Below are 23,780 nucleotides of genomic sequence, written 5' to 3'. Positions count from 1 at the left end.
GTATTGCACTCTACTTGCTGTGCGGGTAGTGTACGATTGTCTTTGTCTGTGTTTGCTTATGGTGTTGGATTTCTTATGAACTCCGTGACATCTTTATCCTAAGGAGGTCCAAGGACGTCGATACATTTCTCTGAACTATATTGTGTGTATTTTGTCTTCCAGTTCGTCAACTCGCAAAAGGGGGCCAGCCTGGAAGAGGCCCTGTCAAACATGTGATGTTTCAGGTGCCTGGCAACTTCATATTCAATTGCACCCTGCATGCTCATATCTCCTATATAGTCGGTAATGCTTAAGTACCTAAATTGTATTCTCTCCCAGAACTGAGGTTCGACATCATTACTAGTATTGGCATATGGGGATTGCAGGAACCCCATGTTTTGCTGCAAGGCAATGGCTCGCCGCCAGCCTCTCATTCTAGTTGACGGCGATTTGTACCTTTGCCTGTTTATGTTACTAGTTACGTCTGTCCCTGCTTGTGTTAGGGGAGTGCTTTCTGACAGTTACGGTAGCACTCCTTATTATTGGACGTTGTCCAGAACATCATACGCGGTGCACTCTATTTGTCTTTCGTAGGGCTGTTTATATGTAGGACAGTCCCACCCCCTGCCTTATCGCATGTTTTATTTGTGGGTTTGATAGGTATACAGCTTACAGGATTCTCCTGCCTGCATGCTGACACTTTGTGTCACTGTTTTGCACGTCTCCCACATACTGGGTCCTTCTCGCAATGCTTCGATCGGTGACCGAATAGTAAGCCAACAGTTAAAACATTTTTGTACAGCAACAAAGTCACTGATAAACAAAGATTCAAACTGAATGAAAACCCTTTCATTCTGAAGCAGCGGTAACCGTATTCTTGGCGACACTTTTAAAATATTGTTTACTGTCCTTTTGCCCTTTGGTCCTGTTTTAAATTTTATTTTAACCTCACTATCGAACCCATCTTTAGTAATGTGTTCACTCAGGTTTTTTTCGAGGAGCGCTTCTAAGAATTCCTGGTCAGTTAAATATGTTGAGACATGGTGCACTGGCAGCAGGGGTCTGAACTTCTTGGGCTCATCACACCTAATGTCCTTAAGCTGTAATGTTTTTCAATTATCTTTTTCTTGTCTACAGATTGTATGCTCCAGTGTCCGCGTATACTCGCGGACGTGGAGCTTAACTTAGTCAAAAGCCAATGCACACTTACCAAATGCTTCAAAAAAGTGAGGCAAACAGAGCACGCAGCTGACGAAATTTGCCGTACAGCAGTCGATTCCCAAATTATGGATCTATTGCGCATGTAGTTCGCTTCTAAACTGAGTGCAACCAGTTTCATGAAGCGCAGTACGCTGTGTAGTTTGTCCTGCACCTTCACGCGCTGTTACTCGGTAACAACAGGAAACAGGAGCCACAGGCCAGTTGACGATACCTGCAGCCAGCTTTCCGTAGACGGCGTCTGTCAAGTCGGCCGCTGCTGTCTGGGACTCCTGACGCGATGAACAGCTGTGGCTCTCGCAGTCTGCAGCCGCACTCCACCCTGTCGGCACTGACCGTGACCGACGTCACACAGCACGCTTCAATCCGCACTGTCAGCACCATCCGCGTCCGACGTCACCACAGCCCGCTGCACTCCACGCTGTCAGCACGGTCTGCAACCGAAGTCACCACAGCCCGCTGCGCTCCACGCTGTCAGCACCGTCCGCATCTGACATCAACACAGCCCACTGCACTCCGTGCTGTCAGCACAATCTGCGTCCGACATCACCACAGCCCGCTGCACTCCATGCCGTCTGCACCGTCTGCAACAGACGTCCCCACAGCCCTCTGCACTCCACGCTGTGAACACCGTCTGCGGAAGACGTCAGCACAGCTCGCTGGACTCTGTGTTGTCAGCACCATCAGCGTCCGACACCACCACAGCATGCTGCACACCACGCTGTCAGCACCGTCCACGTCCGACGCCATCACAGCCCGCTGGAATCCACGCTGTCAGCACCGTCCGCGTCCGACATCACCACAGCCCGCTGCACTCCACGCTGTCAGCACAGTCCGGGTCCGACATCACCACAGCCCGCTGGACTCCACTCTGTCAGCACCATCCGAGTCCGATGTCACCACAGCCTGCTGCACTCCACGCTGTAAGCGCCGTCCGTGTCCAACGTCACCACAGCCCGCTGCACTCCATGCTGTGAGCAACGTACGCGGCCGACGTCACCACAGCCCGCTGGACTCCACGCTGTCAGCACCATCCGTGTCCAATGTCACCACAACCCGCTGCACTACACGCTGTCAGCACTGTCCGTGTCCGACGTCACCACAGAACACTGGACTCCACGCTGACAGCACCGTCCATGTCCGACGTCACCACAGCCTGCTGCACTCCACGCTGTGAGCACCATCCGCGTAAGACGTCACCACAGCACGCTGGACACCACGCTGTGAGCACCGTCAGTGTCCGACGTCACCACAGCCCCCTGCACTCCATGCTGTCAGCACCATTAAGGTCTGACGTCCCCACAGCCCGCTGCACTCCACGCTGTGAACACCGTCTGTGGAAGACGTCAGCACAGCCCATTGGACTCCGTGCTGTCAGGACCGTCCGCGTCCGACGTCAGCAGAGCCCGCTGGACATCGCGCTGTCACCACCATCCGCGTCCGAAATTACCACTGCCCGCTGCACACCACGCTGTCAGCACCGTCCGTCTCCTACGTCACCACAGCCTGCTGCACTCCTTGCTGTCAGCGCCGTCAGAGTCAGACATCACCACAGGCCGCTGCCCTCCACGCTGTCAGCACCGTCCGGGTCCGACGTCACCACAGAACGCTGGACTCCACGCTGTCAGCACCATCCGTGTCCGACGTCACCACAGCCTGCTCCACTCCTCGCTGTAAGCGCCGTCCGTGTCCAACGTCACCACAGCCCGCTGCACACCATGCTGTGAGCAACGTCTGCGGCTGACGTCACCACAGCCCGCTGCACTCCACGCTGTCAGCACCGTCTGCAACCGACGTCAATACAGCCCGCTGGACTCCACGCTGTCAGCACCGTCCGTGTCCAAAGTCACCACAGCCCGCTGCACTCCACGCTGTCAGCACCGTCCGTGTCCAACGTCACCACAGCCCCGTGGACTCAACGCTGTCAGCACCGTCCGTGTCCGACGTCACCACAGCTTGCTGCACCCAACACTTATAGCGCCGTCCGTGTCAGACGTCACCACAGCCCGCTGGACTCAACACTGCCAGCACCATCCACGTCCGACATCACCACAGCCCGCTGCACTCCACGCTCTGAGCACCATCCGCGTAAGACGTCACCACAGCCCGCTGGACTCCACGCCGTCAGCACCGTCCGTGCCCGACGTCACCACAGCCCCCTGCACACCACGCTGTCAGCACCGTCCAGGTCTGACGTCACCACAGCCCGCTGCACTCCAAGCTGTCAGCACCATTCGCGTCCAACTTCCCCACAGCCTGCTGGATTCCGCGCCGTCAGCACCATCCGTGTGCGACGTCACCACAGCCCGCTGCACTCTACGCTGTGAGCACCGTATGCGTCCGACGTCACCACAGACCGCTGCACTCCACGCTGTGAGCACCGTCCGCGTCCGACGTCACCACAACCCGCTGGACTCAACGCCGTCAGCACCGTCCGTGTCCGACGTCACCAAAGCCAGCGGGACACCACGCTTTCAGCAGCGTCCGCAACTGACGTCATCACAGCCAGTTGCACTCAAAGCTGTCAGCACCGTACGCGTCGGACGTCACCACAGCCCTCTGGGCACCACGCCGTCAGCAACGTCCGTCTCCGACGTCACCTGAGCCTGCTGCACTCCACGCTGTCAGCGACGTCCGTGTCTGACGTCACCGCAGACCGCTGCATTCCACGCTGTGTACACCGTCCGCGTCCGACGTCACCACAGCTCGCTGTACTACACGCAGTCAGCACCGTCCGTGTCCGACGTCACCACAGCATGCTGTACTATGTGCTTTCAGTGCCGTCTGTGTCCGACGTCACCACAGCCCGCTGGACTCCACACTGTTAGCACCGTCTGCGTCCGACGTCACCAGAGCTCGCTGCACTCCACGCAGTCAGCGACGTCCGTGTCCAACGTCACCGCAGCCCGCTGCATTCCACGCTGTGTGCACCGTCCGCGTCCGACGTCACCACAGGTCGCTGTACTACACGCAGTCAGCACCGTCCGTGTCCGACGTCACCACAGCTTGCTGTACTATGTGCTTTCAGTGCCGTCTGCGTCCGACGACGCCACAGCCCGCTGGACTCCACACTGTTAGCACCGTCTGTGTCCGACGTCACCACAGCCCGCTGCACTCCACGCTGTCAGGACCATCCATGTCCGACATCACCACAGCCCGCTCCACTCCACACTGTCAGCACCGTCCACGTCCGACGTCACCACAGCCCGCTGCATTTCACGCTGTCAGCACCGTCCGGGTCCGACGTCACCACAGCCCGCTATACACCACACTGTTAGCACCGGCCGTGTCCGACTTCACCACAGCCCGCTGGACTCCTCGCTGTCATCACCGTCCATGTCCGACATCACCACAGGCCGCTGCAGTCCACGTCCGACGTCACCACAGCCCGCTGCACTCCACGCTGTCAGCACCGTCCACAACCGACGTGAACACAGCCCGCTTGCTTCCACATTGTCAGCACCGTTTGCGTCCGACGTCATCACAATCTGATGCACTCCACGCTGTCAGCACCATCCGTGTCCGACGTCACCACAGCCTACTGCACTCAACGCTGTAAGTGCCGGCTGTGTCCGACGTCACCACAGCCCGCTGCACTCCTCGCTGTGAGCACCGTCCACGTCGACGTCACCACAGCCCGCTGCACTCTACACCGTCAGCACCGTCCGCGACCGACGTCACCACAGCTCGCTGCACTCCACGCTGTCAGTGCTGTCTGTGTCCAACGTCACCACAGCCCGCTGCACACCACGCTGTGAGCACCGTCCGCGTCCGACGTCACCACAGCCCGCTGCACTCCACGCTGTCACCACCGTCAACGCCTGACGTCACCACAGCCTGCAGCACTCCACGGGGTGAGCACCGTCCGTGTACGACGTCACCACAGCCCGAAGCACCCCACGCTGTCAGCAATGTTCGCGTCCGACGTCACCACAGCCTGAAACAATCCACGATGTGTGCTCCGTCTGTGTCCGACGTCACCACAGCCCGCTGCACCCCACGCTGTAAGCACCGTCCACGTCCGACGTCACCATAGACCGCTGCACTCCACACTGTCATCACCGTCCGCGTCCGGCGTCACCACAGCCTGCAGCACTCCACGCTGTGAGCACTGTCAGTGTTCGACGTCATCACATCCCGCTGCACTCCATGCTGACAACACCGACTGATTCCGACGTCAACACAGCCCGCAGGACTCCATGCTGTGAGCACCGTCCGTGTCCGACGTCACCACAGCCCGCTGCACTCCACGCTGTTAGCAGCATGAGTGGCCGACGTCACCACTGCCCGCTGGACTCCACGCTGTCAGCTCCGTCCGTGGCCGACGTCACCACAGCTTGCTGTACTCTACGCTTTCAGTGCCGTCTGTGCCCGACGTCACCACAGCCCGCTGCACTTCACGCTGTCACCACCGTCCGCGTCCGACGTCCCCACAGCCCGCTGGACTCCACACTGTTAGCACCGTCCGTGTCCGACGTCACCACAGCCCGCTGGACTCCACGCTGTCAGCATCGTCCATGTCCGACATCACCACAGCCCGCTGCACTCCACACTGTCGGCACCGTCCACGTCCGACGTCACCACAGCCCACTGCACTCCACGCTGTGAGCACCGCCCGCGTCCGACGTCACCACAGCCTGCAGCACACCACGCTGTCAGCACCGTCCGGGTCTGACGTCACCACAGCCGGCTGGACTCCACGCTGTCAGCACCGTCCGTGTCCGACGTCACCACAGCTTGCTGTACTCCACGCTGTCAGTGCCGTCTGGGTCCGTCGTCACCACAGCCCGCTGCACTCCGCGCTGTTAGCACCACTTGCGTCCGACGTCACCACAGCCCGCTGGACTCCACACTGTCAGCACCGTCCGCGTCCGCCGTAACCACAGCCCGCTGCACTCCACGCTGTCAGGGCCGTACCTCTTTGACGTCACCAGAGCCTGCTGCAGTCCAAGCTGTGTGCACCGTCCGCGTCCGTCGACACCACAGCCCGCTGCACTCCACGTTGTCAGCACAGTCCGTGTCCGACGTCACCACAGCCCGCTGCACTCCACGCTGTCAGCACCGTCCTCAAACGACGTAACCCTAGCCCGCTGGACTCCACACTGTGAGCACCGTCCGTGTCCGACGTCACCACAGCCTGCTGCAATCCACTCTGTCATCACCGTCCGCTTTCGACGTCTCCACAGCCCCCTGGACTCCACGATGTCAGCACCGTCCGTGTCCGACGTCACCACAGCCCGCTGCAATCCACGCTGTCAGCACAGTCCGCGTCCGATGTCTCACAGCCCGTTGCACTCCACGCTGTCAGCATCGTGCATGTCCGACGTCAACACAGACCGCTGCAATCCACGCTGTCAGGACCGTCCGCGTCCGACGTCACCACAGCCAGCAGCACTACACGCTGTGAGCACCGTCAGTGTCCAACGTCACCACGGACCGCTGCACTGCACGCTGCCAGCGCCTTCCGTATCCGACGTCACCACAGCCCGCTGGACTCCAGGCAGTCAGCACCGTACAGGTCTCACATCACCACAGCCCGCTGCACTACTTGCTGTCAGCACCGTCTGCGTCCGACGTCACCACAGCCCGCTGGTCTCTACGCTGTCAGCACCGCCCGGGTCTGACTTCACTACAGCCCGCTGCACTCCACGCTGTCACCACCGTCAGCGTCCGACGTCACCACAGCCAGCTGCACTCCATGCTGCCAGCACCGTCCGCGTCCGACGTCACCACAGCGCGCCGCACTGCACGCTGTCAGCACCGTCTGTGTCCGACGTCACCGCAGCTTGCTGGACTCCACCGTGTCAGCGCCGTTTGTGTCCGACGTCATCACAGCCCGCTGCACTCCACGCTGTCAGCACCGTAAGCGTCCGACGTCTTCACAGCCCTCAGGACCCCACACTGTCAGCACCGTCCGCGTCCGACGTCACCACAGCCAGCAGCACTCCACGCTGTGAGCACCGTCCGTGACCGACGTCACCACAGCCCACTGCACTCCACACTGTGTGCACCATCCGCGTCCGACATCATAACAGCCCGCTGCACTCCACGCTGTCAGCACCGTACGGTTCTCACATCACCACAGCCCGCTGCACACCACGCTGTCAGCATCGCCTGCGTCCGACGTCACCACAGCCCGCTGGACTCCTCGCTGTCAGCACCGTCCGCGTCCGACGTCACCATAGCCGGCAGCACTCCACGCTGTGAGCACCGTCAGTGTCCGACTTCACCACAGCCCGCTGGACTCCACAATTTCAGCACCGTTAGCGTCCGACAGCACCACAGCCCGCTGCACTCGATGCTGTCAGCACCGTCCATGCCCGTCGTCACCACAGCCCGCTGCACTCCACGCTGTCAGCACCGTCCGCGTCCGACGTCACCACAGCTCGCTGCACTCCACGCTGTCAGTGCTGTCTGTTCCGACGTCATCACAGCCCGCTACTCACCATGCTGTGAGCACCGTCCGCGTCCGACGTCACCACAGCCCGCTGCACTCCACGCTGTCACCACCGTCAACGCCGGACGTAACCACAGCCTGCAGCACTCCATGGGGTGAGCATCGTCCGTGTCCGACGTCACCACAGCCCGATGCACTCCACGCTGTCAGCAACGTTCGCATCCGACGTCACCACAGCCTGAAACACTCCACGATGTGTGCTCCGTCTGTGTCCGACGTCACCACAGCCCGATGCACTCCACGCTGTAAGCACCGTCCACGTCCGACGTCACCACAGACTGCTGCACTCCACGCTGTCATCACCGTCCGCGTCCGACGTCACCACAGCCTGCAGCACTCCACGCTGTGAGCACTGTCAGTGTTCGACGTCACCACATCCCGCTGCACTCCATGCTGTCAACACCGACCGATTCCGACGTCACCACAACCGGCAGGACTCCATGCTGTGAGCACCGTCCGTGTCCGACGTCACCACAGCCCGCTGCACTCCACGCTGTCTGCACCGTAAGGTTCTCACATCACCACAGCCCGCTGCACTCCACGCTGTCAGCACCGCCCGTGTCCGACGTCACCACAGCCCGCTGGACTCCACGCTCGCAGCACCGTCCGTGTCCGACGTCACCACAACCAGCTGCACTCCATGCTGCCAGCACCGTCCGCGTCCGACTTCACCACAGCCCGCTGCATTCCACGCTGTGAGCACCGCCCGCGACTGACGTCACCACAGCCCGCCACACTACACGCTGCCAGCACCGTCCGTGTCCGACGTCACCACAGCCCGCTGGACTCCATGCTGTCAGCACAGTCCGGGTCTGACATCACCACAGCCCGCTGCACTCCACGCAGTCACCACCGTGCGCGTCCGACGTCACCAAAGCCCGCTGGGCTCCACGCTGTCAGCACCGTCCATGTCCGACGTCACCACAGCACGCTGCACTCCACGCTGTCAGCACCATCTGCGTCCGACATCACCACAGCTTGCTTTACTACACACAGTCAGCACTGTCCTTGTCCGACGTCACCACAATCCACTGGAATCCACGCTTTCAGCACCGCCCTGGTCTAACATCACAACAGCCCGCTGAACTCCACGCTGTCAGCAGCATGAGTGGCCGACGTCACCACTGCCCGCTGGACTCCACACTGTCAGCACCGTCTGTGTCCGCCGTAACCGCAGCCCGCTGCACTCCACGCTGAAAGGGCCATACCTCTTTGACGTCACTAGAGCCCGCTGCAGTCCAAGCTGTGTGCACCGTCCGCGTCCGTCGAAACCACACACCCCGCTGCACTCCACGCTGTCAGCACCATCCGTGTCCGACGTCACCACAGCCAGCTGGACTCCACGCTATCAGCACAGTCCGTGTCCGACTTCACCACAGCCCGCTGCACTCCACGCTGCCAGCACCGTCCTCAAACGACGTAACCCCAGCCCGCTGGACTCCACCCTGTGAGCACCGTCCGTGTCCGACGTCACCACAGCCTGCTGCACTCCACTCTGTCATCACCGTCCGCTTCCGACGTCAATACAGCCCCCTTGACTCCCCGCTGTCAGCACCGTCCGTGTCCGACGTCACCACAGCCCGCTGCAATCCACGCTGTCAGCACAGTCCGCGTCCGATGTCTCACAGCAAGTTGCACTCCACGCTGTCAGCATCGTCCACGTCCGACGTCAACACAGACCGCTGCACTCCACGCTGTCAGGACCGTCCGCGTCCAACGTCACCACAGCCAGCAGCACTCCACGCTGTGAGCATCGTCAGTGTCCAACGTCACCACAGCCCGCTGCACCCCATGCTGTCAGCACCGTCCGCTTCCGACGCCACCACAGTCCGCTGGACTCCAATCTGTCACCAACGTCCGCTTCCGACGTCTTCACAGCCCGCTGCACTCCACGCTGTGAGCACCGCCCGCGTCCGACGTCACCACAGCCCGCCGCACTACACGCTGTCAGCACCGTCCGTGTCCGACGTCACCGCAGCTTGCCGGACTCCACCCTGTCAGTGCCGTCTGTGACCGACGCCACCACAGCCCACTGCACTCCACACTGTGTGCACCATCATAGCAGCCCGCTGCACTCCATGCTCTCAGCACCGTACGGTTCTCACATCACCACAGCCCGCTGCACACCACGCTGTCAGCACCGCCTGCGTCCGACGTCACCACAGCCCGCTGCACTCCACGCTGTGAGCACCGTCAGTGTCCAACGTCACCACAGCCTGCTGCACCCCACGCTGTCAGCACCGTCAGCTTCCGACGTCACCACAGCCCACTGGACTCCACGCTGTCAGCTCCGTCCACATCCGACGTCACCACAGACCGCTGAACTCCACGCTGTCAGCGCCGTCCGTATCCGACGTCACCACAGCCCGTTGGACTCCAGGCTGTCAGCACCGTCCTCGTTTGACGTCACCACAATCCGCTGCACTTTACACTGTGAGCACCGTCCGCGTCCAACGTCACAACAGCCCGTCGGACTCCATGCTGTGAGCAACATCCGTGTCCCATGTCACCACAGCCCGCTGCACTACACGCTGTCAGCACCGTCTGCGTCCGACGTCACCAGACGCCGCCGGACTCTACGCTGTCAGCACCGCCCGGGTCTGACTTCACCACAGCCCGCTGCACTCCACGCAGTGAGCACCGCCCGCGTCCGACGTCACCACAACCAGCTGGACTCCACGCTGTCAGCACCGTCCGTGTCCGACGTCACTGCAGCTTGCTGGACTCCACCCAGTCAGCGCCGTCGGTGTCCGACGTCACCACAGCCCGCCGCACTCCACGCTGTCAGCACCGCCCGCGTCCGACGTCTTCACAGACCACAGGACTCCACACTGTCAGCACCGTTTGCGTCCGACGTCACCACAGCCAGCCGCACTCCATGCTGCAATCACCGTCCGCGTACGAAGTCACCACAGCCCGCTGCACTCCACGCTGTGAGCGCCGTCGGTAACAGACGTCACCACAGCGCGCTGCTCTCCACGCTGTGTGCACCGTCCACGTCCGACGTGACCACAGCCTGCTGGACTCCACTCTGTCAGCTCCGTCCGTGTCCGACGTCACCGCAGCTTGCTGGACACCACCCTGTCAGTGCCGCCTGTGTCCGACGTCACCACAGCCTGCTGCACTCCACGGTGGCAGCGTCGTCCGTGTCCGTCGTCACCACAGCCCGTTGGACTCCACGCTGTCTGCACCGTCCGCGTCCGGCGTCACCACAGCACGCTGCACTCCACGCTGTGAGCACCGTCCACGTCCGACGTCACCACTGCCCGCTGGACTCCACGATGTCAGCACCGTCCGCGTCCGACGTCACCACAGCCCACTGGACTCCACACTGTCAGCACTGTCCGCGTCCGACGTTACCTCAGCACGCTGCACTTCGCGCTGTCAGCGCCGTCCGTGGCAGACGTCACCACAGCCCGCTGCACCCCATGCTGTGTGCACTGTTTGCGTCCGGCGCCACCACAGCCCGCTGCACTCTACGCTGTGTGCACCGTCCGCGTCCGACGACACCACAGCCCGCTGCACACAATGCTGTCAGCACCATCCGCGTCCGACGTCACCGCAGCCCGCTGGACTCCACGCTGTCAGCCCCGTCCGTGTCCGACGTCACTACAGCTTGCTGTACTCCACGCTGTCAGTGCCGTCTGTGTCCGACGTCACCACAGCCCGCTGCACTCCACGGTGTTAGCACTGTCCACGTCCGACGGCACCACAGCCCGCTGTCCTCCACACTGTCAGCACCGTCCGTGTCCGACGTCACCACAGCCCACTGGACTCCACAATGTCAGCACCGTCCGCGTCCGACGTCACCTCAGCCCGCTGCACACCGCGTTGTCAGCGCCGTCCGTGACCAACGTCACCACAGCCCGCTGCACTCCATGCTGAGTGCACCGTCCGCGTCCGACCACACCACAGCCCGCTGCACACAACGCTGTCAGCACCATCCGCGTTCGACGTCACCGCAGCCCGCTGCACTCCACGCTGTCATCACCGACCGCGTCCGACACACCACCGCCCACTGAACTCCACACTGTCAGCACCGTCCGCGTCCGAAGTCAGCACATGCCGCTGCACTCCATGCTGTGAGCACCGTCCTAGTCCGACGTCACCACAGCCCGCTGGACTCCTTTCTGCCAGCACCGTCCGTGTCCGACGTCACCACAGCCGGCTGCACTCCACCCTGTCAGTGCCGTCTGTGTCTGACATCACCACAGCTTTCTGCACTCCACGCTGCCAGCACCGTCCGCGTCCAACACACCACAGCCCACCGGACTCCACACTGTCAGCACCGTCCGCGTCCGACGTCAGCACATGCCGCTGCACTCCACTCTGTGAGCACCGTCCGCGTCCAACATCACCACAACCCGCTGGACTCCATGCTGTGAGCACCATCCGTGTCCAACATCACCAGAGCCCGCTGCGCTCCACGCAGTCAGCACCGTCCGGGTCTGACATCACCACAGCCCGCTGGACTCCACGCTGTCAGCACCGTCCGCGTCCGACGTCACGACAGCCTGCTGGACTCAACGCTGTCAGCACCGTTCGTGTCCGACGTCACCACAGCCCACTGGACTTTATACTGTCAGCACCGTCCGCGTCCGCCGTCACCAACGCCCACTGCAATCCACGCTGCCAGCGCCGTCCGTGTCCGACGTCACCACAGCCCGCTGCTCTTTACGCTGTGTGCACCGTCCGCGTCCGACGTCACAACAGCCCGCTGCACTCCACGCTGTCAGCACCGTCCGTTTCCGAAGTCACCACAGCCTGCTGGACTCCACGCTGTCAGCAATGTCCGTGTCCGACGTCACCACAGCCCGCTGGACTCCAGGCTGTCAGCACCATCCTCGTTTGACGTCACCACAGCCCGCTGCACTCCACGCTGTGAGCACCGTCCGCGTCCATCGCCACAACAGCCCGTTGGACTCCATGCTGTGAGCACCATCCGTGTCCCATGTCACCACAGCCCGCTGCACTCCACGCTGTCAGCGTCGTACAGGTCTCACATCACCACAGCCCGCTGCACTACACGCTGTCAGCACCGTCTACGTCCGACGTCACCACAGCCCGCTGAAATCTACGCTGTCACCACCGCCCGGGTCTGACTTCACCACAGCCCGCTGCACACCACGCTGTCAGCACCGTCCGCGTCCGACGTCACCACAGCCCGCTGGACACCACGCTGTCAGCACCGTCCGCGTCCGATGTCTTCACAGCCCACAGGACTCCACACTGTCAGCACCGTCCGCGTCCGACGTCACCACAGCCAGCTGCACTCCATGCTGCCATCACCGTCCGCGTCCAACTTCACCACAGCCGGCTGCACTCCACGCTGTGAGCACCGCCCGCGTCCGACGTCACCACAGCCCGCCGCACTACACGCTGTCAGCACCGTCCGTGTCCGACGCCACCACAGCCCGCTGCACTCCACGCTGTCAGCACCATCCATGTCCGACGTCACCACAGCCCGCTACACTCCACGCTGTCAGTGCCGGCTGTGTCCGGCGTCACCCCCACCCGCTGCAATCCTCGCTGTGAGCACCGTCCGCGTATGACGTAACCACTGCCTGCAGCAGTCCACACTGTGAACATCGTCCATGTCCGACGTCACCACAGCCCGCTGCACTCCACGCTGTCAGCACCGCCCCGTCGACATCACCACAGCCTGCAGCACTCCACACTGTGAGAACCGTGCGTGTCCGACGTCACCACAGCCCGCTGCACCCCACTCTGTCATCACCGTCCGCCTCCCACGTCACCACAGCCCCCTGGACTCCACGCCGTCAGCACCGTCCGTGTCCGACGTCACCACAGCCCGCTGCAATCCACGCTGTCAGCACAGTCCGTGTCCGATTTCACCACAGCCCGCTGGACTCCATGCTGTCAGCACCGTCCGAGTCCGAAGGCACCGCAGCTTGCTGGACTCCACCCTGTCAGTGCCGCCTGTGTCCGACGTCACCACAGCCCGTGCACTCCACGCTGTCAGCACAGTCCGCGTCCGACGCCTTCAGAGCCCACAGGACTCCACACTGTCAGCACCGCCCTCGTCCGACGTTACCACAGCCCGCTGTACTCCACACTGTGAGCGCCATCGGTGACCGATGTCACCACAGCGCGCTTCTCTCCACGCTGTGTGCACCGTCAACGTCCGACGTCACCACAGCCCGCTGGACTCCACTCTGTCAGCTCCGTCCGTGTCCGACGTCACCACAGCCTGCTGCACTCCACGGTGTCAGCGTCTTCCGTGTCCGTCGTCACCACAGCCCGTTGGACTCCACGCTGTCAGCACTGTCCGCGTCCGACGTCACAACAGCACGCTGCACTCCACGCTGTGAGCACCGTCCGCGTCCGACGTCACCACTGCCCGCTGGACTCCACGCTGTCAGCACCGACCGTGTCCGACGTCTCCACAGCTTGCTGTACTCCACCGTATCAGTGCCGTCTGTGTCCGACGTCACCACAGCCCGCTGTGCTCCACGCAGTCAGCACCGTCCGGGTCTAACATCACCACAGCCCGCTGGGCTCCACGCTGTCAGCACCGTCCGCGTCCGACGTCACGACAGCCTGCTGGACTCGCCGCTGTCAGCACCGCTCGTGTCCGACGTCTCCACAGCCCGCTGCTCTTTACGATGTGTGCACCGTCCGCGTCCGACGTCACCACAGCCCGCTGCATTCCACTCTGTCAGCACCGTCCATGTCCGAAGTCACCACAGCCTGCTGGACTCCACGCTGTCAGCAGCGTCCGTGTCCGACGTCACCACAGCCCGCTGCACCCCACGATGTCAGCACCTTCTGCGATAGACGTCACCACAGCCCGCTGGACTCCACACTGTCGGCACAGCCCGCGTCCAACGTCACCACAGCCCGCTGCACTCCACGCTGCCAGCTTCGTCCGTGTCCGACGTCACCACAGCCTGCTGAACTCCACGCTTTCAGTGCTGTCTGTGTCCGACGTCACTACAGCCCACTGCACTCCACGCTGTCAGCGCCGTCCGTGTCCGACGTCACCACAGCCCGCTGCTCTCCACGCTGTGTGCACCGTCCGCGTCCGACGTCACCACAGCCCGCAGCACTCCACGCTGTCAGCACAGTCCGTGTCCGACGTCACCACAGCCTGCTGGACTCCTCGCTGTCAGCACAATCCGGGTCTGACATCACCACAGCCCGCAGCACTCCACGCTGTCAGCAGCTTGAGCGTCCGACGTCACCAAATCCCGCTGGACTCCACGCTGTCAGCACCGTTTATGTCCGACATCACAACAGCCCGCTGCACTCCACGCTGTCAGCACCGTCCACGTCCGACGTCACCACAGCCCACTGCACTCCACGCTGTGAGCACCGCCCGCGTCCGACGTCGCCACAGCCTGGTGCACTCCACGCTGTCAGCACCGTCCGTGTCTGACGTCACCACAGCCGGCTCGATTCCACGCTGTCAGCACCGTCCGTGTCCAACGTCACCACTGAATGCAGCAGTCCACGCTGTGAGCATCGTTCATGTCCGACGTAACCACACCCCGCTGCACTCCATGCTGTCAGCACCGACCCCGTCCGACATCACCACAGCCTGCAGCACTCCACGCTGTGAGCACCGTCCGTGTCTGACGTCACCACAGCCCGCTGCACTCCACTCTGTCATCACCGTCCGCTTCCGACGTCACCACAGCCGCCTGGACTCCACGCTGTCAGCACCGTCCGTGTACGGCGTCACCACAGCCCGCTGCAATCCACGCTGCCAGCAAAGTCCGTGTTCGATTTCACCACAGCCCGTTGCACTCCACGCTGTCAGCACCGTCCACGTCCGACGTCAACACAGACCGCTGCACTCCACGCTGTCAGGACCGTCCGCGTCCGACGTCACCACAGTCAGCAGCACTCCACGCTGTGAGCACCGTCAGTGTCCAACGTCACCACAGCCCGCTGCACCCCACGCTGTCAGCACCGTCCGCTTCCGACGTCACCACAGCCCGCTGGACTCCAATCTGTCACCAACGTCCGACGTCAACACAACCCACTGGACTCCACGCTGTCAGCACCGTCCTCGTTTAACGTCACCACAGCCCGCTGTACTCCACGCTATGAGCACCGTCCGCGTCCAACGTCACAACAGCCCGTTGGACTCCATGCTGTGAGCACCATCCGTGTCCGATGTCACCACAGCCCGCTGCACTCCACGCTGTCAGCACCGTACAGGTCTCACATCACCACAGCCCCTCTGCACTACACGCTGTCAGCACCGTCTGCGTCCGACGTCACCACAGCCCGCTGGACTCTACGCTGTCAGCACCGCACGGGTCTGACTTCACCACAGCCGGCTGCACTCCACGCTGTCAGCACCGTCCGCCTCCGACGTCACCACAGCCCGCTGGACTCCACGCTGTCAGCACCGTCTGCGTCCGACGTCACCACAGCCCGCTGGACTCTACGCTGTCAGCACCGCACGGGTCTGACTTCACCACAGCCCGCTGCACTCCACGCCGTCAGCACCGTCCGCGTCTGACGTCACCACTGCCTGCAGCAGTCCACACTGTGAGCATCGTCCATGTCCGACGTCACCACAGCCCGCTGCACTCCACGGTGTCAGCACCGTCCCCGTTGACATCACCACAGCCTGCAGCACTCCACGCTGTGAGCACCGTCGTGTCCGACATCATCACAGCCCGCTGCACTCCACTCTGTCATCACCGTCCGCTTCCGACGTCAACACAGCCCCGTGGACTCCACGCTGTCAGCACCGTCCGTGTCCGACGTCACCACAGCCCGCTGCAATCCACGCTGTCAGCACAGTCCGCGTCCGATGTCACCACAGCCCGTTGCTCTCCACGCTGTCAGCACCGTCCATGTCCGACGTCAACACAGACCGCTGCACTCCACGCTGTGAGCACCGCCCGCGTCCGACGTCACCACAGCCCGCCGCACTACACGCTGTCAGCACCGTCCGTGTCCGACGTCACCGCAGCTTGCTGGACTCCACTCCGTCAGCGCCGTTTGTGTCCGACGTCACCACAGCCCGCTGCACTCCACGCTGTCAGCACCGTCCGCGTCCGACGTCTTCACAGCCCTCAGGACTCCACACTGTCAGCACCGTCCGCGTCCGACGTCACCACAGCCAGCAGCACTCCACGCTGTGAGCACCGTCCGTGACCGACGTCACCACAGCCCACTGCACTCCACACTGTGTGCACCGTCCGCGTCCGACATCATAACAGCCCGCTGCACTCCACGCTGTCAGCACCGTACGGTTCTCACATCACCACAGCCCGCTGCACACCACGCTGTCAGCACCGCCTGCGTCCGACGTCACCACAGCCCGGTGGACTCGTCGCTGTCAGCACCGTCCGCGTCCGACGTCACCATAGCCTGCAGCACTCCACGCTGTGAGCACCGTCAGTGTACGACTTCACCACAGCCCGCTGGACTAAACAATTTTTGCACCGTTAGTGTCCGACAGCACCACTGCCCGCTGCACTCGATGCTGTCAGCACCGTCCGTGCCCGACGTCACCACAGCCAGCAGCACTCCACGCTGTGAGCATTGTCAGTGTCCAACGTCACCACAGCCCGCTGCACCCCATGCTGTCAGCACCGTCCGCTTCCGACGCCACCACAGCCCGCTGGACTCCAATCTGTCACCAACGTCCGCTACCGACGTCAACACAGCCCACTGGACTCCACGCTGCCAGCACCGACCACGTCCGACGTCACCACAGACCGCTGCACTCTACGTAGTCAGCGCCTTCCGTATCCGACGTCACCACAGCCCGCTGGACTCCAGGCTGTCAGCACCGTCCTCGTTTGACGTCACCACAGCCCGCTGGTCTCTACGCTGTCAGCACCGCCCGGGTCTGACTGCACTACAGCCCGCTGCACTCCACGCTGTGAGCACCGCCCGCGTTCGACGTGACCACAGCCCGGCGCACTACACGCTGTCAGCACCGTCCGTGTCCGGCGTCACCGCAGCTTGCCGGACTCGACCCTGTCAGCGCCGACTGTGTCCGACGTCACCACAGCCCGCTGCACCCCATGCTGTCAGCACCGTCCGCTTCCGACGCCACCACAGCCCGCTGGACTCCAATCTGTCACCAACGTCCGCTTCCGACGTCAACACAGCCCACTGGACTCCACGCTGCCAGCACCGTCCACGTCCGACGTCACCACAGACCGCTGCACTCTACGTTGTCAGCGCCTTCCGTATCCGACGTCACCACAGCCCGCTGGACTCCAGGCTGTCAGCACCGTCCTCGTTTGACGTCACCACAGCCCGCTGGTCTCTACGCCCGGGTCTGACTGCACTACAGCCCACTGCACTCCACACTGTGTGCACCGTCCGTGTCTGACGTCACCACAGCCCGCTGCACTCCACTCTGTCAGCACCATCCGTTTCCGACGTCACCACAGCCGCCTGGACTCCACGCTGTCAGGACCGTCCGTGTCCGATGTCACCACAGCCCGCTGCAATCCACGCTGTCAGCACGGTCCGCGTCCGATGTCACCACAGCCCGTTGCACTCCACGCTGTCAGTACCGTCCACGTCCGACGTCAACACAGCCCACTGGACTCCACGCTGTCAGCACCGTCCACGTCCGACGTCACCACAGACCGCTGCACTCCACGCTGTGAGCACCGTCCGCGTCCAACGTCACAACAGCCCGTTGGACTCCATGCTGTGAGCAACATCCGTGTCCGATGCCACCACAGCCCGCTGCACCACACGCTGTCAGCACCGTCTGCGTCCGACGTCACCACACGCCGCTGGACTCTACGCTGTCAGCACGCCCGGGTCTGACTTCACCACAGTCCGCTGCACTCCACACAGTGAGCACCGCCCGCGTCCGACGTCACCACAGCCCGCTGGACTCCACGCTGTCAGCACCGTCCGTGTCCGACGTCACCGCAGCTTGCTGGACTCCACCCTGTCAGCGCCGTCGGTGTCCGACGTCACCACAGCCCGCCGCACTCCACGCTGTGAGCACCGTCCGCGTCCGACGTCTTCACAGACCACAGGACTCCACACTGTCAGCACCGTCCGCGTCCGACGTCACCACAGCCAGCTGCACTCCATGCTGCCATCACCGTCCGCGTCCGACATCACCACAGCCCGCTGCATTCCACGCTGTGAGCACCGTCGGTGACAGACGTCACCTCAGCGCGCTGCTCTCCACGCTGTGTGCACCGTCCACGTCCGACGTCACCACAGCCCGCTGGACTCCACTCTGTCAGCTCCGTCCGTGTCCGACGTCACCGCAGCTTGCTAGACTCCACCCTCTCAGTGCCGCCTGTGTCCGACGTCACCACAGCCTGCTGCACTCCACGGTGGCAGCGTCGTCCGTGTCCGTCGTCACCACAGCCCGTTGGACTCCACGCTGTCTGCACCGTCCGCGTCCGGCGTCACCACAGAACGCTGCACTCCACGCTGTGAGCACCGTCCGCGTCCGACGTCACCGCAGCTTGCTGGACTCCACCCTGTCAGCACCGTCCGTGTCCGACGTCACCGCAGCTTGCTGGACTCCACCCAGTCAGTGCCGCCTGTGTCCGACGTCACCACAGCCCGCTGCACTCCACGCTGTCAGCACCGACCGTGTCCGACGTCTCCAGAGCTTTCTGTACTCCACCCTGTCAGTGCCGTCTGCGTCCGACGTTACCACAGACCGCTGCATTCCACGCTGTCAGCACCGTCCGCGTCCGACGTCACCACAGCCCACTGGACTCCACACTGTCAGCACCGTCCGCGTCCGACGTCACCTCAGCCCGCTGCACTCCGCGCTGTCAGCGCCGTCCGTGACCAACGTCACCACAGCCCGCTGCACTCCATGCTGAGTGCTCTGTCCGCGTCCGACCACACCACAGCCCGCTGCACACAACGCTGTCAGCACCATCCGCGTCCGACGTCACCGCAGCCCGCTGCACTCCACGCTGTCAGCACCGACCGTGTCCGACATCTCCACAGCTCTCTGTACTCCACCCTGTCAGTGCCGTCTGCGTCCGACGTCACCACAGACCGCTGCACTCCACGCTGTCATCACTGACCGCGTCCAACACACCACCGCCCACTGGACTCCACACTGTCAGCACCGTCCGCGTCCGAAGTCAGCACATGCCGCTGCACTCCATGCTGTGAGCACCGTCCTAGTCCGACGTCACCACAGCCCGCTGGACTCCTTTCTGTCAGCACCGTCCGTGTCCGACGTCACCACAGCCGGCTGCACTCCACCCTGTCAGTGCCGTCTGTGTCTGACGTCACCACAGCTCGCTGCACTCCACGCTGCCAGCACCGTCCGCGTCCAACACACCACAGCCCACCGGACTCCACACTGTCAGCACCATCCGCGTCCGACGTCAGCACATGCCGCTGCACTCAACTCTGTGAGCACCGTCCGCGTCCAACATCACCACAGCCCCCTGGACTCCATGCTGTGAGCACCATCCGTGTCCAACATCACCACAGCCCGCTGCGCTCCACGCAGTCAGCACTGTCCGGGTCTGACATCACCACAGCCCGCTGGACTCCACGCTGTCAGCACCGTCCGCGTCCGACGTCACGACAGCCTGCTGGACTCGACACTGTCAGCACCGTTCGTTTCCGACGTCACCACAGCCCACTGGACTTTATACTGTCAGCACCGTCTGCGTCCGCCGTCACCAAAGCCCACTGCACTCCACGCTGTCAGCGCCGTCCGTGTCCGACGTCACCACAGCCCGCTGCTCTTTACGCTGTGTGCACCGTCCGCGTCCGACGTCACCACAGCCCGCTTCACTCCACGCTGTCAGCACCGTCCATGTCCGAAGTCACCACAGCCTGCTGGACTCCACGCTGTCAGCAGCGTCCGTGTCCGACGTCACCACAGCCCGCTGCACTCCACGCTGTCAGCGCCGTCCGTATCCGACGTCACCACAGCCCGCTGCTCTTTACGCTGTGTGCACCGTCCGCGTCCGACGTCACCACAGCCCGCTGGACTCCAATCTGTCACCAACGTCCGCATCCGACGTCAACACAGCCCACTGGACTCCACGCTGTCAGCACCGTCCACGTCCGACGTCACCACAGACCGCTGCACTCCACGCTGTCAGCGCCGTCCGTATCCGACGTCACCACAGCCCGCTGGACTCCACGCTGTCAGCACCGTCCGTGTCCGACGTCACCACAGCCCACTGGACTCCACGCCGTCAGCACCGTCCGCGTCCGACGTCACCACAGCCCGCTGGACACCACGCTGTCAGCACCGTCGGCGTCCGATGTCTTCACAGCCCACAGGACTCCACACTGTCAGCACCGTCCGCGTCCGACGTCACCACAGCCAGCTGCACTCCATGCTGCCATCACCGTCCGCGTCCAACTTCACCACAGCACGCTGCACTCCACGCTGTGAGCATCGCCCGCGTCCGACGTCACCACAGCCCGCCGCACTACACGCTGTCAGCACCGTCCGTGTCCGACGCCACCACAGCACGGTGCACTCCACGCTGTCAGCACCATCCGTGTCCGACGTCACCACAGCCTGCTACGCTCCACGCTGTCAGTGCCGGCTGTGTCCGGCGTCATCCCCGCCCGCTGCAATCCTCGCTGTGAGCACCGTCCGCGTCTGACGTCACCACAGCCCGCTGCACTCCACGCCGTCAGCACCGTCCGCGTATGACGTCACCACTGCCTGCAGCAGTCCACACTTTGTAGCATCGTCCATGTCCGACGTCACCACAGCCCGCTGCACTCCACACTGTCAGCACTGTCCGCGTCCGACGTCTTCACAGCCCACAGGACTCCACATTGTCAGCACCGCCCTCGTCCGACGTCACCACTGCCCGCTGGACTCCACACTGTCAGCACCGACCGTGTCCGACGTCTCCACAGCTTGCTGTACTCCACTCTATCAGTGCCGTCTGTGTCCGACGTCACCACAGCCCGCTGTGCTCCACGCAGTCAGCACCGTCCGGGTCTGACATCACCACAGCCCGCTGCATTCCACGCTGTCAGCACCGTCTGTGTCCAAAGTCACCACAGCCTGCTGGACTCCACGCTGTCAGCAGCGTCCGTGTCCGACGTCACCACAGCCCGCTGCACCCCATGATGTCAGCACCGTCTGCGATAGACGTCACCACAGCCCGCTGGACTCCACACTGTCGGCACCGCATGCGTCCAACGTCACCACAGCCTGCTGCACTCCACGCTTTCAGTGCCGTCTGTGTCCGACGTAACTACAGCCCACTGCACTCCACGCTGTCAGCGCCGTCCGTGTCCGACGTCACCACAGCCCGCTGCTCTCCACGCTGTGTGCACCGTCCGCGTCCGACGTCACCACAGCCCGCAGCACTCCACTTTGTCAGCACAGTCCGTGTCCGACGTAACCGCAGCCTGCTGGACTCCTCGCTGTAAGCACAATCCGGGTCTGACATCACCACAGCCCGCTGCACTCCACGCAGTCAGCACCGTGCGCGTCCGACGTCACCAAATCCCGCTGGACTCCACGCTGTCAGCACCGTCCATGTCCGACGTCACCACAGCACGCTGCACTCCACGCTGTCAGCACCGTCCACGTCCGTCGTCACCACAGCCCACTGCACTCCACGCTGTGAGCACCGCCCGCGTCCGACGTCGCCACAGCCTGGTGCACTCCACGCTGTCAGCACCGTCCGTGTCTGACGTCACCACAGCCGGCTCGATTCCACGCTGTCAGCACCGTCCGTGTCCGACGTCACCACTGATGCAGCAGTCCACGCTGTCAGCACCGTCCACGTCCGACGTCACCACAGACCGCTGCACTCCACGCTGTCAGCGCCGTCCGTATCCGACGTCACCACAGCCCGCTGGACTCCAGGCTGTCAGCACCGTCCTCGTTTGACGTCACCACAGCCCGCTGCACTCCACGCTGTGAGCACCGTACGAGTCCAACGTCACAACAGCCCGTTGGACTCCATGCTGTGTCACCATCCGTGTCCGATGTCACCACAGCCCGCTGCACTCCACGCTGTCAGCACCGTACAGGTCTCACATCACCACAGCCCGCTGCACTACACGCTGTCAGCACCGTCTGCGTCTGACGTCACCACAGCCCGCTGGACTCAACGCTGTCAGCACCGCCCGGGTCTGACTTCACCACAGCCCGCTGCACTCCACGCTGTCAGCACCGTCCGCGTCCGACGTCACCACAGCCCGCTGGACTCCACGCTGTCAGCACCGTCCGCGTCCGATGTCTTCACAGCCCACAGGACTCCACACTGTCAGCACCGTCCGCGTCCGATGTCACCACAGCCAGCTGCACTCCATGCTGCCATCACCGTCCGCGTCCAACTTCACCACAGCCCGCTGCACTCCACGCTGTGAGCACCGCCCGCGTCCGACGTCACCACAGCCCGCCGCACTACACGTTGTCAGCACCGTCTGTGTCCGACGCCACCACAGCCCGCTGCATTCCACGCTGTCAGCACCATCCGTATCCGACGTCACCACAGCCTGCTACACTCCACGCTGTCAGTGCCGGCTGTGTCCGGCGTCACCCCCGCCTGCTGCAATCCTCGCTGTGAGCATCGTCCGCGTCTGACGTCACCACAGCCCGCTGCACTTCACGCCGTCAGCACCGTCCGCGTCTGACGTCACCACTGCCCCCTGCAGTCCACAGTGTGAGCATCGTCATGTCCGACGTCAACACAGACCGCTGTACTCCACGCTGTCAGCACCGTCCGCGTCCGACGTCACCACAGCAGGAAGCACTCCACGCTGTGAGCACCGTCCGTGACCGACGTCACCACAGCCCACTGCACTCCACACTCTGTGCACCGTCCGCGTCCGACGTCACCACAGCCCGCTGGACTCCACGCCGTCAGCACCATCCGTGTCCGACGTCACCGCAGCTTGCTGGACTCCACCCTGTCAGCGCCGTCGGTGTCCGACGTCACCACAGCCCGCCGCACTCCACGCTGTGAGCACCGTCCGCGTCCGACGTCTTCACAGACTACAGGACTCAACACTGTCAGCACCGTCCGCGTCCGACGTCACCGCAGCTTGCTAGACTCCACCCTGTCAGTGCCGCCTGTGTCCGACGTCACCACAGCCTGCTGCACTCCACGGTGGCAGCGTCGTCCGTGTCCGTCGTCACCACAGCCCGTTTGACTCCACGCTGTCTGCACCGTCCGCGTCCGTC

General features: G+C 63.3%; 2 protein-coding genes across 2 annotated transcripts; both read left to right on the top strand.

Annotated features, from left to right (window-relative positions):
- The first annotated feature begins 2,465 nt into the window (after nucleotides 1–2,465).
- LOC124620328 (proteoglycan 4-like) lies at nucleotides 2,466–4,756 on the top strand. The gene is made up of 3 exons (XM_047147001.1): nucleotides 2,466–2,870; nucleotides 2,953–3,770; nucleotides 3,853–4,756. Exons 1-3 carry the CDS (start codon nucleotides 2,466–2,468, stop codon nucleotides 4,754–4,756), a joined length of 2,127 nt encoding a protein of 708 aa, XP_047002957.1.
- A 13,577-nt stretch (nucleotides 4,757–18,333) lies between these two features.
- LOC124620327 (mucin-6-like) lies at nucleotides 18,334–21,710 on the top strand. The gene is made up of 5 exons (XM_047147000.1): nucleotides 18,334–19,262; nucleotides 19,495–19,761; nucleotides 19,817–20,060; nucleotides 20,143–21,210; nucleotides 21,300–21,710. Exons 1-5 carry the CDS (start codon nucleotides 18,334–18,336, stop codon nucleotides 21,708–21,710), a joined length of 2,919 nt encoding a protein of 972 aa, XP_047002956.1.
- The last annotated feature ends 2,070 nt before the right edge of the window (nucleotides 21,711–23,780 follow it).

This window comes from Schistocerca americana, chromosome 6 (assembly GCF_021461395.2).
Source record: "Schistocerca americana isolate TAMUIC-IGC-003095 chromosome 6, iqSchAmer2.1, whole genome shotgun sequence".
In the NCBI taxonomy this organism is placed as follows: Eukaryota; Metazoa; Arthropoda; class Insecta; order Orthoptera; family Acrididae; genus Schistocerca; species Schistocerca americana.
This window is presented reverse-complemented; position numbering and strand designations above follow the sequence as displayed.